Source organism: Lolium rigidum, chromosome 7 (assembly GCF_022539505.1).
Source record: "Lolium rigidum isolate FL_2022 chromosome 7, APGP_CSIRO_Lrig_0.1, whole genome shotgun sequence".
NCBI classification, from domain to species: Eukaryota; Viridiplantae; Streptophyta; class Magnoliopsida; order Poales; family Poaceae; genus Lolium; species Lolium rigidum.
The window spans coordinates 143,504,468-143,520,533 of NC_061514.1; the positions used below are offsets into that span (position 1 = coordinate 143,504,468).

Below are 16,066 nucleotides of genomic sequence, written 5' to 3' on the forward strand. Positions count from 1 at the left end.
CATAACACTAACACCGGCTCCCAAGTCACATAGAGCAGTTTTAACATATTTATTCTTAATAGAACAAGGAATAGTAGGTATACCCGGGTCGCCCAACTTCTTTGGAACTTTGCCATTGAAAGAGTAATTAGCAAGCATAGTGGAAATTTCCTCATTGGGGATTTTCCTTTTGGTAGTAACAATATCTTTCATATACTTTGAATAAGGAGGCAATTTAATAGCATCGAGTCAAAGGGATTTGCAAGAATAAAGGTTTCATCCAATCACAAAATTTATTATAGTGTTCTTCTTCCTTTGATTTTAGTTTCTTAGCAGGAAAAGGCATTTGCTTTTGCACCCAAGGTTCCCTTTCATTACCATGTTTCTTAGCAATAAAATCTTCTTTAGTATACTTTTTATTTTTATCTTGCTTTTCAGGTTCATCTTCAACTTCTTCGTTATCAGAAACATCATTCTTATCATTACCATTATTATTATCATGTTCATTACCACTTTCAGTTTCAACATCGGAAATAGAAATACTATTAGGATCATTAACAGTGTTCGAGAGGATTCTACAACATTTTTATGTTTCTTCTTCTTTTTCTTAGAAGGAGCACTAGGTTCAATGCGTTGAGAATCTTGTTCAATTCTTTTGGGATGCCCTTCAGGATATAGAGGATCCTGGGTAGAGACACCACCTCTAGTTGTTACTTCATAAGCATGTTTCTCTTTAGAATTATTTTTTAATAAGTCATTTTGCACTTTAGTAAGCTGATCAATTTAAGTTTGAACCATTTGAAAATGTTTAACAAGCATCTTAACATCATTGGAGGTTCTCTCCACAATATCATGCAAATTGCTAATAGCTTGAGAATTTTCCATTAGATGATTCTCTACTCTCATATTAAAATTTTCTTGCTTAACAATATAATTATCAAACTCATCTAAGCATTGCGCAGGAGGTTTTGAATACGGAATATCTTCCCTAGTAAAGCGCCGAAGGGAGTTTACCTCAATCATGGATGAAGGGGGAATTATCTCACATATATCTTCTATGGGAGGTAGATTCTTCACATCTTCAGACTTAATACCTTTCTCCTTGAGAGACTTCTTGGCTTCCCTCATATCTTCATCATTCAATTTAATTAAACCCCTCTTCTTCAATATTGGCGTTGGAATTGGTTCAGGCGTAGTCCAATCATCATGATTCCGGCCTATTTTAGCCAATAATTCTTCAGCTTCGTCTGGAGGTCTTTTCCTGAAAACACAACTAGCACAACTATCCAAATATGCCCTAGACTCAATGGTTAGTCCACTATAAAATATATCAAGTAGATCATTCTTTTCTAAATCATGTCCAGGTCGAGCTCTGATAAGAGAACAAAATCATGCCCAAGCCTCAGGCAATTTCTCTTCATCTCCCTGGTCAAATCTATAAATTTTCTGTAAAGCAACATGTTGAGCACTAGCAGGAAAGTATTTTCGAAAGGAAACATCACGGAAATCAGTTGGACTTTTAATAGAACCAGGAGGCAAATTATTATACCAAGTTTTAGCATCATCCTTTAATGAGAAAGGAAAAATTTTAGCGACAAAATAAGTACGCATCTTGACATCATCAGAAAACAAGCTACTCATAGAAGAAAGTTCAATCATGTGTGCTACAGCACTTTCTTTTTCAGTACCACAAAAGGGTGCTTTCTCTACAATAGCTATATGAGATAGATCAAGAGAAAAATCATAATCTTTATCCTTAATGCATATAGGAGATGTGGCAAATTTAGGATCAGGAGATAACTTATGTCTAACGAGTATATTGTGTGAGAAACTTTTTAATTTTACTTGCATCAGCAGTAGCATTGCATCTATTAATAAAATCATCATTAAGCTCCACATAATCTTCATCAGGATCATCACTAGAATGATCAAGTTCGGGTGAATTAACAGGTGTAGTAGCATTAGGAGTTTCGAGTATTTTCAATTTGTCTAGACCTAGCAATTGTAGCATCTAGAAAGGATCCCAATGAACCACTATCATCAAGCACGAGAGAAACATTATCAATATTATGAGAGTTTTCAGATTCAGCAGAAGTACCAAGCAAGTGAAGCTTGTGGCGGTGAAACAAGTCGACTTATCACAGATGGTGAATCAAGAGTAGCAGAGGTACTCAGAGTTGTACCTTTTCTTGTAGTGGATGGTAATATGGCGACTTTAGGATCGCGAGTTTTACCCATGATGGAGAATTTGTAGCGAACAATATCAATCCAAGTGAACTTCCAAATAAATCTTCGATCCCCGGCAACGGCGCCAGAAAACAGTCTTGATAACCCACAAGTATAGGGGATCGCAGCAGTCTTCGTGGGTAGTAAAACCCAATTTATTGATTCGACACAAGGGGAGACAAAGAATACTTGAAAGCCTTAACAGTCGGAGTTGTCAATTCAGCTGCACACTGGAAACAGACTTGCTCGCAAGAGTTTATCGATAGTAACAGTTTTATAGCGATAGCAGTAGTGAAATAACAGCAGCGAGTAACGAGAGACAGCAGTAGTGATTATAGTAAACAAGCATGATTAAAATACCGTAGGCACGGGGACGGATAACGGGCGTTGCATGGATGAGAGAAACTCATGTAACAATCAAGCAGGGCATTTGCGGATAATAATAAAACGGTGTCCAAGTACAAAGCAATCAATAGGCATGTGTTCCAATTATAGTCGTACGTGCTCGCAATGAGAAACTTGCACAACATCTTTTGTCCTACCAGCCGGTGGCAGCCGGGCCTCAAGGGAATCTATCGGATATTAAGGTACTCCTTTTAATAGAGTACCGGAGCAAAGCATTAACACTCCGTGAACACATGTGATCCTCACATCACTACCATCCCCTCCGGTTGTCCCGATTTCCGTCACTTCGGGGCCATTGGTTCCGGACAACGACATGTGTATACAACTTGCGAGTAAGACCATAAACAATGAATATCATGATGAAATAATAACATGTTCAGATCTGAGATCATGGCACTCGGGCCCTAGTGACAAGCATTAAGCATAACAAGTTGCAACAATATCATCAAAGTACCAATTACGGACACTAGGCACTATGCCCTAACAATCTTATACTATTACATGACCAATCTCATCCAATCCCTACCATCCCCTTCAGCCTACAGCGGGGGAATTACTCACACATGGATGGGGGAAACATGGCTGGTCGATGGAGAGGCGTCGGTGGTGATGGTGGCGATGATCTCCTCCAATTCCCCGTCCCGGCGAGTGCCAGAACGGAGACTTCTGGCTCCCGAGACGGAGTTTCGCGATGTGGCGGCGTTCCGGAGGGTTTCGGCGACTTCGACTTCCTCCCGTGCGTTTTAGGTCGAAGGCAATAAGTAGTACGAAGGAGGGCGTCGGGGGCCGACCGAGGCCGCCACACACTAGGGCCACGCGGGCCCCTCCCGGGCCGCGCCGGCCTAGTGTGTGGGGCCCTCGGGCCCCCACCTGGCTCGCCCTTACGGCTCCGCCAATATTCGGGAAAATAGGACCTTCTGCATAAATTCCGAGGATTTTCCCTGAAAGTTGGATTTCTGCACAAAAACGAGACACCATAACAGTTCTGCTGAAAACAGCGTTAGTCCGTGTTAGTTGCATCCAAAATACACAAATTAGAGGCAAAACAATAGCAAAAGTGTTCGGGAAAGTAGATACGTTTTGGACGTATCAGGCGGCAGTGTGATCGCTGGCAATGGTGATCATGTCGTCCAAAGTCAGTTTATTTGCGTTGACCAAGCAAGTAAGATTGTGCCGCAGCAGTCCTCCTCTCTGCAATCCACCGATGAAGGCGTGCATGGTTGTGCGATTATCTACATTTTTGCACTCATTCCTGGTTGCCAGCCATCTTGTGAGGAAGTTTCTCGATGTTTCTCCCTTCTTCTGGATACATGCCTGCAAGTCACTTGTCGTGGCAGGTCTCTTGTAGGTACCCCTGAAGTGCTTTTCGAAGGCGGTCTTCAGGTCGAACCAGCAAAAGATGGAGTTCTTCTCGAGGTCGCTGAGCCAGATCCGGGCTCGACCTACAAGGTACAACTGAAGCATGCGGCAAGCAATGTTGGGGGTTCCTCCGGTGAAGCTCACTGCAATGTAGTAATCTTCGATCCAGGTATCCGGCCTTTCCGTGCCATCATAGTTCTTCAGGTTTCCGGGTAGCTTGAGGTTCATCCTTGGCTTTGGTTCCTCTCGAATCATCCTGCCAAAGCACTTTGGGCCGATGTATTCGGTTTTGTATTCATTGAGACGTTCCCGCGCGTCACGCGAGCCGTTGCGGGGGGATTTTGATCAAGAGCGAGATCTCCGACCGCCGCCTCCGCCTCCACCACTAGGTGGTGGTGAGGGAGACCTGCGAGGTGGCCGATGCGACCTTTTGCTTCCGCCTTCTGATTCGCCCCGCCCTTCGCGATGCTGACTCCGGCTTCGATGGCTGCCTTCACCATGGTGCTGGCTGCCTTCGTCGTTCCGGCTTCTACGAGGTTCCGGGTCACGCTCCTCGTTCCGACTCCTCCTAGGCTCAGGCTGACGAGCAGTGTTCCAGCTTCGGCGAGGTTCTGGCATACGCTCCCTGTTCTCATTTATCGGAGGAGGCACGTTGTCGCGGATATTGATTCCATCAGGCCCATGGGGTCTGATGTTTCCGGCTGGACTACGGCGGCGAGGGAGTGGAGGACGCGGATACCCCTTGGGCGGAGGTGAGGGGTTAAGGTACTTGTCCCTACCAGAGTACATTGCATCCTTTCCCTTTTTCGGATCTGACGGATGCGTCTTTGATGGTACAGGGATTGGATTTGGGTGTTCTCTGGTTTTCCTTCTGTGTTCCGAGGATCCGGTTCACGATTCATCATCGCGATGGCGATTGTCGTAGGCGTCCTTCTGCGCGGTAGAGATGCAATGATCCGGGTTGGATTCTGTCAACACCCGGATTTTTAAGTCCACATGCCTATTATGTCATTCATCGCAATCCCAGGAATATTGTTGTTGCGAGACATAACAGTCGAGTATCATAGTCATCATTCATTACAAACCATACTTGTCTTACAAATTCAGATCACATGATCCATATTACACAAATAGTTGATCTATTGATCAACGAACACAAAGTTCATAGCGGAAGCGTAAATAAAAGGGACTCTCTAGTCCACAGGCCAACGCTTGACGTCGGAAGACTCCTAGTTGTCGTAGGCGTCCTGCTGGTCATCACCTTGGTAGTTCTGGCCATTTGAATAGCCAGGGACACAGCCGTGAGTACTTTAAGTACTCGCAAACTAATACTAATGTAAGTACTAACATTTCTAGTAAGGGGGTGCTAAGATCTAGTTTCTTTTGCATAAAACCAATTTTAGTTCACAAGTATTTGATAAAGACTCTTTCATGTGCTAACTAACTCAAGTGGGAACATTAGTGTCATTCCCACAACTCAGTTGTGATTCCATTCAGTTCAATTCAATTCACCATTCACTTCATCCACATTTTCAAGAATCTGACACCGGAAATTGTATGGCCTTTCCAACCATCCATAACCGTGGACACGACTATTCGAATAGGTTTACACTCTGCAGAGGTTGCACACTTGTGCCACAACATTTGATTTCATCCGTCGAGGATAACCCCGAATCATCGTAACTCAGTACGCGGATCATCAACCATAACCTTTCACTTACAAACCCTAGTATAGGCACCTCTCCCCATGAGCTTGGCCTCCCAGTGAAGACCAACTGTCAACCTGGGAACTGCACAGGGCTTGGCCGTACAATTCACCTCAATTCACATCATTTCTCATACAACGGAGGCAGCCTCGGCATAACCCCTATGATGCTTGTTCAGAGGGAACCCATACTAAGATGTATAAACTTCCAGTTAAGCCCTACCCATAAGCAGGTATTGTGGGGGTACTCAGAAATTGGAAAGGTATCGCATCCAAACCAATACTACCTCCATCCCAAGGAATAAGGCGCACACGTATTTCAAGGCGAACTTTGACCATACAAATTGAGCAAAAAAATCTTGGTTATATTATATGTAATTAGTATCGTTGGATTCGTATTGAAAAACACTTTCTAATGATGTTAATTTCATACAAACAATCTTTATATATTTAAAGTATTTCTTAGTCAAACGAAAAACACGTAAATCGAGGACGCCTTATTCCTTGAATCGGAGGTAGTATCAGTTTTAGTCAAAATTCACCATATCATTCAAGTCATATTCACCTTCAAAGATCTTTCAATAGAATGACTCATCATTCTAAAGTTTTCAAATTCATTTCAAGCCACATGTTCCCATCTAGAGTAGTCAATTTTAGGTATTAGCACTAGCACTAATCATGAGGGGTGCTATCTTGCTTGGCCATCTTTGAGACTAACTTTGCTACTTTAATAACACTCTAAACTTAGACCAAAGTTAACTATAAAAGTAACTTCTTCATAAATCAAGTAAAAACTTGTAACGTAAAAACTTGGGATGGGATCATGGTAAGTAAGGTAAGACTAATGGTGCCTTGCCCCAAAGGGCTTTGCACTTGCAAGAATATTAGCTTGCCTTGGTGGGGGTAGTGATCAAAGTTCTCTTCCTCGTCTTCTTGGTAGAAGCCTTCCTCCTCTTGGTATTCTCCGGTACTAGCATCTAAAAACGAATACGAGATACAATCACCCAACAAGGTTCAAGAGCTATACTAAGCATACCATGGCTTCACACAAACTATTCTATTATCATGGCACACATAACATATTAGTTGCATTTGGTTTTCTTGCTTTAAGAAAAATAATTTCCTCTCATTACATATGTAAATGATAGTTTCCATTTAGTTCTTTTAGGAAATAATTTCCTCTCATTGAATCTTCTTAAGATTTAATTTCCTCAAACAATCATGCATGAAATCATGTTGACCTAAGTCAACCATTCATCATCATCATTTGGGAAAATGATTTAAATGAGGTAGAATATCTCATACCATTTGACAATACCAATCATGATTTAATATCACCAAGTAATTTCATGTGAGAGTATTTAGACCAGGGTCACAACTTCATATGAAAGTACTTGGGACAAGATTTAAATGAAGCAAAACACTTCATATGATTTACATAATAGTTTTGGACAATATCATTTGACTAAAATAGCCATATAGTCCTTTATTTAAACTAGGACATGATCACTCAAAGTAACCACACCATATTTTTGCAGAAATAATTAGTGTAAGTGAAATGTGAGCTATGAGAGTTGAAATCAACTTAATATTATTTTTGGTTGATTTTTAATAATTATTTGAATGTGCAAAAGTCCCTGCTTATTCTTTTTGTCACATTATTTCTACAAAGAAACTCACAGTGAGACCAGTGCGGTTGTGTAGATATTTATCTTAGCTTTCCAACAATATAAAATTCATCAAATTTGGTTAAGCAAATTTGAATCTATTGAATTTTGAAAACAGGGTCAGTATTGATTTTGAATTAATCTGGAAATTCGAATTTGAACTGAAACGGGCCGGCGGGAAAACTAACGGGCCAAAATCATTTAAACAGACCCAGCCTAGCCCACCACGCGTCCACGCACGCGTGGGCTGTCTGACGGTGGGGCCTGCCTGTCAGCGGCTCATCTAACCCGAATCGGTACGGGGCGTGTGGAGCGTTGGATTAGATGGCGCTCTAACGGCTCTGGGTCGTCGTCGTCGCCGGCGAGAAGCTCTCACTGGCGCGGCGACGCTAGGGGGTCGGAGAGCTCACCGTGGCTCCAGCGATGGTGGGCAGTATGCTCGACGAAGCGGTAGACGACGGCGAGGCTCCTGGTACCAGCGGCTTATCCTGGGGCGGCTCCAAATGGCGGTGAGCTTCCGCGGCGGCGCACGGCAGTGAGGTAGAAATTGAGCGGTGGCGGTGGCTAATCGAGACAGTGGAGTAGCTCAGGCGATCGAGGGAGAAGAGGTGAGGGTGCTGGTGTGCAGAGATCAACGAACGGGGGCTTCCTTTTATAGGCGCGGAAGTGGCCATGGGTGCTACAGCAAACTCGACATGTGCGCGGCTTCTCCGGCGATCTATCGAGCTAGGCGAGGGCGCGGCGGTGTTCAGTGCGTCATGGCGGTCCTCTGGGTGGCGACAGGTAGCTTAGGCGGTGCCTAACTTGGTCGGGGTGCTGCGAGGTCTGGCGCGGCAACAGCGGGATTTCGTCACCATCTCCGGCGGCGGCGGGCACGGGTCGTGGTCGCGAGGTTGTCTGGCAGCTTCGTGGTGGCGCGGTGGTGCTCAACCTGCAGAGAGGGGGTCCAGGGGCTGCGCGAGGTGGCGAGGCGACAGGTGGCCAGGGCGTGTCTGTGGCGTGCGCGTGCGACGGCGTCGGCATGTCCTGGCCGTCCGGGGCGCGAGCTGGTCCGGCGACTGTCGGCCTCCTCCTCGACAATTGTTGGCGTAGGCAGGTGTAGGGGAGTGAGGTGGAGCTCAATGGCACGGTGGCCAGGGTTGGGGAAGGAAAGGAGAGAGGGGTGGTGTCCATGTGGAACATGGCCGGCATGGCCATGTCCATGCCATGCTAGGCCCTTCTCCTAGGGTTTCTATGCTGGTGTGAGAGAGAGAGGGGACCAGTGGACAGGGTAGAGGTCAAGTGGTGGAGTTAGGGTTAGGCAAACACTATTTAGAATAGTGTTAGGATTTGATCATAATTGCAAATTCAAATTTGTGCCAAATTTGATCTATGCAATGTGGTTCCAAAATTTGAAAATGGGTGGTGTGTTTGGTTGCAAATGACCAGAGGCACTCAAAGGTGGTGGTGGAACTTCAAAAATAAAAGAATTGCCAAATTTGCAAAGTGTGAGATTGTTGAAATTGTTAAAAAGTCTCAACTTTGCATGAGCATAGTTTTTTATCCAAGATGAATTTGATATGGTGGTCTTTACCAAAGTTGTTCACCTTGATGTGTACTTGGATGTGGTGCAAAGAATTGGATTTGTTTGGTTTGAAAAACTTGAAATCCAGGGGCTCAAAGTAGTGACCAGATTGTAAATGGCAGGATTGACCATTATTCTATGTGATCACAAATTGAGTGTAAATTTGATTTGATTTGAGTTTCTTTGATTTCAAAAGTTGTAATAAGTGTTTAGTTACATATTACAACTAATGGTGAAAGTCAAAATGGTCTAGGGTAAAGATTTCCAAAAATGGCATAAGCCATATGTGAGGGTTTTAGGTTTTTTTCTTATTTGATTTCTTTTCTTTTTATTTGATTTGATTTGTGATCTTCTCTTGATCCATTTAGGTTTTTAGGGTTTAGTACATAAACACATAAGCACTCATCATGGCATATCAGACAAAAATGCACAAGTCCTATGCATAGCACTATATGCAAATAAAAGTTTTTGTTGGTTCTAAATTTTGGATCTTTGAAATTCTTCTTCTTCCTTTCTTTGAAATTTGGGATGTTACAGATTCCAACATGCGCGAAGTATCTGCCTTGCTCTGCTGCTTCATTGCTGAAGCAACGAGCGTACGGACGTAGTCGATGTCAATTTCCTCGGTCTTTTTCTTCAAGATCTCCGCAGCCTTCTTCATATTATCTTTTGGAGTGGCGAACGGCTGTTGCTCAGTCGGAGTTGCGAAGGTGATCTTGCGGGGAGCTACAGCTTCTCGCCTGATCCTATCAGCCTCCTGCTGAGCCTCAGTGATCTTGTCCTCCCAATGCTTCCGAAGTTGCTTGACCTTCGCCAGTGACTCGTCCACCTGATGTTCTCGTTGGAGAAAATTGTCTACGGAGTTCACGGCCTCCTTCCTCTCTTCAAGCATTGTTGTTGCGGTGGTGGCAAACTTTTTGGCTGTGGCCAGCATCTCCTGCCTTTTGGCTTCTAGGGCTTCCGCATTTGCTGCGTCTTCGGGAGTTATGGGCTTGTTGAGGACATCCGAGTGTGCAATTGCCTCCATGCCTGCCTGCTCAACCAGTTCTTCTGGGGACAGGACTTCCTTATGCGGACGTTCCCGTGAGAGCGGAGATCCTGCATGGGATGGCTGTGGGTCGGAGTGGGTATTTTCATCCTCTGATTCCCGTTGCTCCAGCGCCGCCAAGGTTGCGAGAACCTGCTTAGGTTGGGCGGATTCAACTTCAGGGTGATCACCGCCTCCGAATTCCTTCAGCTTGCGATCGAATTCTTCAGTATCCATGGAGGAAGTATCTCCGGAGATTGGGCTTAGGTTGCCCAGGATTGATTCTTCACCCGGAGCGTTGCTTTCTCCGACAGCCTCCTGCTGATCCGGAGCAGCGCTGTTTTCCGGTGCCTCAACCTGCATGGGACCGGCTCCGGCTTCTTGAGGGGCGGCTCCTGCGGTATGGGCTAAGAAGTGCACAAAGTGACACCTTTGATTCTCTAACACCTGGGAAACCCAGGCGGATCTGCATTGGTCTTCCACCTTTATTTCCTGCTCAGGGGCGGATTGGGTGGGCTTTGATTTTTTCAGATCTAAGGCGGAATCTTCCTTAGGAAGTTCCAGCATCTCAGATCGGATCTTCGCGACTGCGTCCTGCTCAGCGGCGGTCGCGCCAGCGTTACTTACCAGGGCGTTTCCGTCGGAATCGACGGTTTCGTCAATGAAGATGTGTATGCCGCTAACTGGGACGATGGAGAGCTTGACGGGGTTGGTCTTAGCCGGAATCCAGCACTCGTCCGGAGGGACGATCGGAAGGTTTCCGGCGTAAAGGACGCGCCCCACAGCGATGGTGTCGTCGAAGCTTCCCATGGTGGAACCCTCCCGGTTCCGGCCTCCAGACGCCGCTAGCCCCACGGTGGGCGCCAACTGTCGTTGCCTATTCGACGGTATCCCGGAGGAGGGATCCTCACGAGAGGGAGAAGAAGTAGGGGCCATAGGGCGGAGTGCACACGGGACGGTGGTACGCGATTTACCTAGCTTCGGAACACCTGCACGATGACAGGGCCTACCGCTGCTTGTCTGGAATTATCTGGGCGCTTTCGCGTTGTTACAATGAGTTGTGGTTGTGCCTCTAGGGCTCCCGGGATCCGGCTTATAAAGGCGCACGGATCTAGGGTTTACATGGAGAGTCCTAGCCGGAATACAAGTTGCCTAACTACGATACAATATCTTGCCGTGTACGTCAAGGATCCGCCTTCCATCAGGACCGTTCTGGATCCGGATACTTCATGGGCCTCCACGGATCCGGCCTCCTTCGTAGGTCGGTTGGGATCCGGCTTCCTCGTTCCTCGGGCTGGACTTCATCCTTCAGGATCTACGAGCAATCGGGCCGCCTCGATGGGCCACATGCCACATCACCATCCGTGGGCCACCCGGGCTTGCCGGATCTAGGCCATGCCGTTGATATACCCATAAAGTATACCCACAACACCTTGTGATAGCCATCGTGCTTGAAGTTATATATATCTTGCTATCACACAAGTTGCTTGTTTTGATTAGCATAAGTTGTTGGTAGACATAGGTGAACCATTGCTTAGAATAAGTTGTTGGTGCATGATGACCCACAAGTATAGGGGATCGTAACAGTCTTCGCGGGAAGTAAAACCCAATTTATTGATTCGACACAAGGGTAGACAAAGAATACTTGTAAGCCTTAACAGCGGAGTTGTCAATTCAGCCGCACTGGAAACAGACTTGCTCGCAAGAGTTTATCGAGTAGTAACAGTTTTATAGCGATAGCGGTAGCAGTAGTGAAATAACGAGCAGCAGAGTAACAAAGACAGCAGTAGTGATTATAGTAAACAACAGGATTAAAATACTCGTAGGCACGAGGGATGGATGAACGGGCGTTGCATTGATGAGAGAAACTCATGTAACAATCAAGCGGGGCATTTGCGGATAATAATAAAACGGTATCCAAGTACTAATCAATCAATAGGCATGTGTTCCATATTTAGTCGTACGTGCTCGCAATGAGAAACTTGCACAACATCTTTTGTCCTACCAGCCGGTGGCACCGGGCCTCTAGGGAATCTACCGGAAATTAAGGCACTCCTTTTAATAGAGCACCGGAGCAAAGCATTAACACTCCGTGAACACATGTGATCCTCATATCACCGCCTTCCCTTCGGTTGTCCCAATTTCGTCACTTTGGGGCCTCGAGTTCGGACAACAATACGTGTATACAACTTGCGGTAAGATCATAAAGCAATGAATATCATCATGAATTGATAACATGTTCAGATCTGAGATCATGGCACTCGGGCCCTAGTGACAACCATTAAGCATAACAAGTTGCAACAATATCATAAAAGTACCAATTACGGACACTAGGCACTATGCCCTAACAATCTTATGCTATTACATGACCAATCTCATCCAATCCCTACCATCCCCTTCAGCCTACAACGGGGGAATTACTCACACATGGATGGGGAAAACATGGCTGGTCGATGGAGAGGCGTCGGTGGTGATGATGGCGATGATCTCCTCCAATTCCCCGTCCCGGCGGAGTGCCAGAACGGAGTTTCTGGTCCCGAGACGGAGTTTCGCGACAGTGGCAGCGTACTGGATGGTTTCTGGCGATTCCTTCTAACTCCCCGTGCGTTTTTAGATCGAAGGCGTTAAGTAGTCCAAAGGAGGGCGTCGGAGGCCGGCCGAGGGGGCCACACGCTAGGGCCGCGCGCCCCCCTCCTGGGCCGCGCCGGCCTAGTGTGTGGGGCCCTCGGGCCTCCACACGGCTTGCCCTTCGGCTCCGTCAATCTTCCGGAAAAATAAGACCTTTCGCATAAATTTCGAGGATTTTCCCGAAAGTTGGATTTCCGCACAAAAACGAGACACCGAGCAATTTCGCCGAAAACAGCGTTAGTCCGTGTTAGTTGTATCCAAAATACACAAATTCGAGGCAAAACAATAGCAAAAGTGTTCGGGAAAGTAGATACGTTTTGGACGTATCAGTGCACATAGGTGAACCATAGTATATAGGCTTTGGGCTTGACAAAGTAAACGCTAGTTTTATTCCGCATTTGTTAAGCCCATCTCGTAAAAGTTTTAAAACGCCTATTCACCCCCCCCCCCTCTAGGCGACATTTGTGTCCTTTCAACAGCTGCGTCGAGCGTGGCATGCCGCCGCTGCCGCTGCCGCCGGCCTGGTCGTTGTGCGCCATCGCGTTCGCGTGCGGGTGGGCGGTGGTTCTGGCGGAGGTTGAGGACGGCGGCGGCTAGGGATGGACGGCGGGGAAAAGAGAGGAGTGCGCGCCGGTGTGGTTTTAAGGAAGGCGACGGACGCGCATTGAAGGCGCGTGGGTAAGGTAGGTGGACGCCGCATGGACAGTCGCCGCCCTCGCCGTTTTGGTTTCCGTGCGGGAGACCATTAACGCTGATGACCAACCTCCCCGCGTCGTTTCCGATGCGAACCGCCGCGTCCCCTCGCTGACAAGGCACCCCACCCATGAAAACCGTCGTTCCGCGAGGCGCCGGCGCGCCCGATTCACGCCCTTGGTGAAGGGGCCAGCACGGGGTTGCCGGCGATTCTATTGGGCTCGAAAATTAGCCGACACCGTTTGGAGCGCGCTGGTACGAGCCCATTTTCGCCCCCGACCCCCAAATTGCTATCGGGACCGCTATCGGGGGAGCCGGTGGAGATGCTCTAACGCACTGACCCCGAATCGGATGCATGCACCACCAAACATGCCCTAAACACATCGTCTTGTAAGTTGTGCGTGCCGTATAATTTAGGGGAGACATGATGAGCCACGAGTCAAAACCCCTCAGTCCCAATGTTCCTTCTATTTTCATTCTTTTTCCCCTTGCGCGCTGATCATTATTGATATCTAATTTGGAGAAAAATGTGCTGCTGTAACACGCAGTGCATCATCTAGTTAAATTAAAGTAATTAATGGCCAGATGATTCTATTTTTATGGGATTTTCTAGACTATTTCTCTTTCTTTGGTAGCCTAACATGTATTTTAATATACTGTACATAATAGAATATAATAGATTAACGATGCATGCTATACCTGCCCTATGTTAATCTTTTAGATAAAAGAAAAAGTGGTGCGGGGAAGAGACTGCAGCGGGAATGGGAGTGTATGCCAAACGCACATATGTCCTAAGCGAAATTCATGAGAAAATATGTACTCAAACTCAAACCGTATAGATAACATAAGAGTTGTAGCAAATCAACCTAAACTAAAAAAAAAATTACATATATACTATTGCCAGCGCTAAGGACAACACAAGTAACATACAAAACAAGTGCCTCATGTCACACAATCTCAACGTCCCAGCAACAACTGAGACACGGTTTATGTCGGATAGATCAGTCCCCAGAGCAATGGTCTCTTTCGTAGTCTCTTTCATCTCGTGCTTCAGTCTCTTCTTTCTCCATAGGTGTTTCAAGAAATTACTGTTCCTACCACCGTGAAGGTAGCTGCTAGCTAGGAACATCACATTTTCACTATCCGGGACAAAATAAAACAACCCCGCTTGCAAACGTCGCTCTTTGTACTTAGTAAGTGCATTATCTAACGTGTCAGCTAGTCTATCAATGGTTTCAATATTTTCCTGATAGGCCGCCCATGAAGTGGCATCGTACGCACTAATACCCAGGGCATGCCTCCACCTCTCAGTACGAAGCTCTTTTTCATGCCACAGTGATGTTGATTTAAGTATGACTCTTGGTTTAGCCAATGTTCTGGTGCCATACTCATCACGGGTACATATCCTGAACATCTTCTTTGGTTGTCGAATGATGACCTTGCCTTTTCCGAAAACTAAGGACCCAACCTTCTGCTTGAAGATAAATAAATACATCTTCAATGGATTCAGGCGTTTCATCCTGATTATGAAATATATGTGACATAAACATTAAAAATCAACGACCAAGATCTTTCAAAAAATTAAAAAGAACTAGTCATTCGCCTTCTCAGGAAAGGTAGGTCGTAGTCGTTTAAGGTAAAAAAAGGCCAAAGTTTTAAACCCGTCTTAGAGTCAAATTCTAGAGTTTCTACCACCGTCGTTGTTTGAAATATGATAACAAGAATTTAGATTATACTCGGTGAAAGAGCATGTCAATGTCCCTAAAACATCAAATTTCGCCACCCCACCTTCTGCCACAGCGCCACCAGGTCCATCTCCAGCGACGCGCCCCTCTGCCATGGTTACGGCCCGCACAGCCCAAACCGGGCCCAGATCGGGCCTGGTCAGCGTCGCAGCAAGCCGCATCCACGCCGGAGGGGCGGCTGCCACCATCTGCTCCACCCCTCCCTCCGCCAACCGCCAGCAGCACTGCCGCCGGGATTCTCCTCTGCTGCGACCGCCACATCCGGAACCGCATCGCCGCCGGGCCGCTGTATCTCTCCGCGAGCTCCAGCAAGAAAACTTCGGTCGCCGCCGGCACCGCCCGAGCTTTTCTCGGCGGTTCGCGCCGACGGCGGCGAGGGGGAGGGGCAGCGGGGTAAGTGGTGTGCCGCCCGTGTCGCCAGAGGAGGCGACGCGGGGGCAGAAGGTCTCTCAGATGTGGTTTGTATCTCCGATGAACAGAGGGATTACAATTACTACTACGCTGGAGTAATATACATGTAAGAACTTAACCCGGTAGATGCGTTCGTACCTGCTGCCGTCGGAAATACTTCTAGCTTGCATCTCCATCTCCATGAGTAGAATCGCAGATTCGAACCGGCTATTTGGTGCCGAAAGCGCGCTTGTGATCTTCAGATGCCAGAGTATATAAAGACGAGGGCGTAGAATAACTTGGTTCGGAACCGGAACTCTTTTCTGGGGGTGGCAAACGTCCGGGACTCTTTTTTTTTGAGAGAGAGAGAATAGCCAATAGTATATACCACTAGTTGAAATCAAGAGTTTCAAAATACCATTACAAAATTTTTTTTTTTTTTTTTTGAACAGGGATAGGCCCCGAAGGGCCTGGATACTGCATTAAACATAAAGCGGTGTGGTACAGAATACATAAGGAACCTCCAAGAACAGCACATTTTGGACCGGAGTCCCTACCTTTACAGAATAGACCCTCGAACAAATAGAAGAAAAAGCAATCGGGTGCTCCTACACCGCCAACGATCACAGGACTCAAGCGACGGCCGTCGCCACCAATGACCGGGGACTAGACCACTTG

The 16,066-nt window shown here is 46.5% G+C and overlaps 1 protein-coding gene across 1 annotated transcript; it reads right to left on the reverse strand.

Annotated features, from left to right (window-relative positions):
* Positions 1-13,997: 13,997 nt before the first annotated feature.
* On the reverse strand, positions 13,998-15,770 carry LOC124669669. The gene is made up of 2 exons (XM_047206238.1): positions 15,548-15,770; positions 13,998-14,773 (listed from the first exon to the last, which is right to left on the reverse strand). Exons 1-2 carry the CDS (start codon positions 15,589-15,591, stop codon positions 14,137-14,139), a joined length of 681 nt encoding a protein of 226 aa, XP_047062194.1. The 5' UTR covers positions 15,592-15,770; the 3' UTR covers positions 13,998-14,136.
* Between the last annotated feature and the right edge of the window lie 296 nt (positions 15,771-16,066).

Coding starts and splice junctions, on each gene's coding strand:
- LOC124669669 (XM_047206238.1), bottom strand. CDS start 15,591: ATGGAGATGGAGATGCAAGCTAGAAGTATTTCCGACGGCAGCAG. Junction 14,774..15,547: donor AGTATTTCCGACGGCAGCAG/GTACGAACGCAT, acceptor TTTCATAATCAG/GATGAAACGCCTGAATCCAT.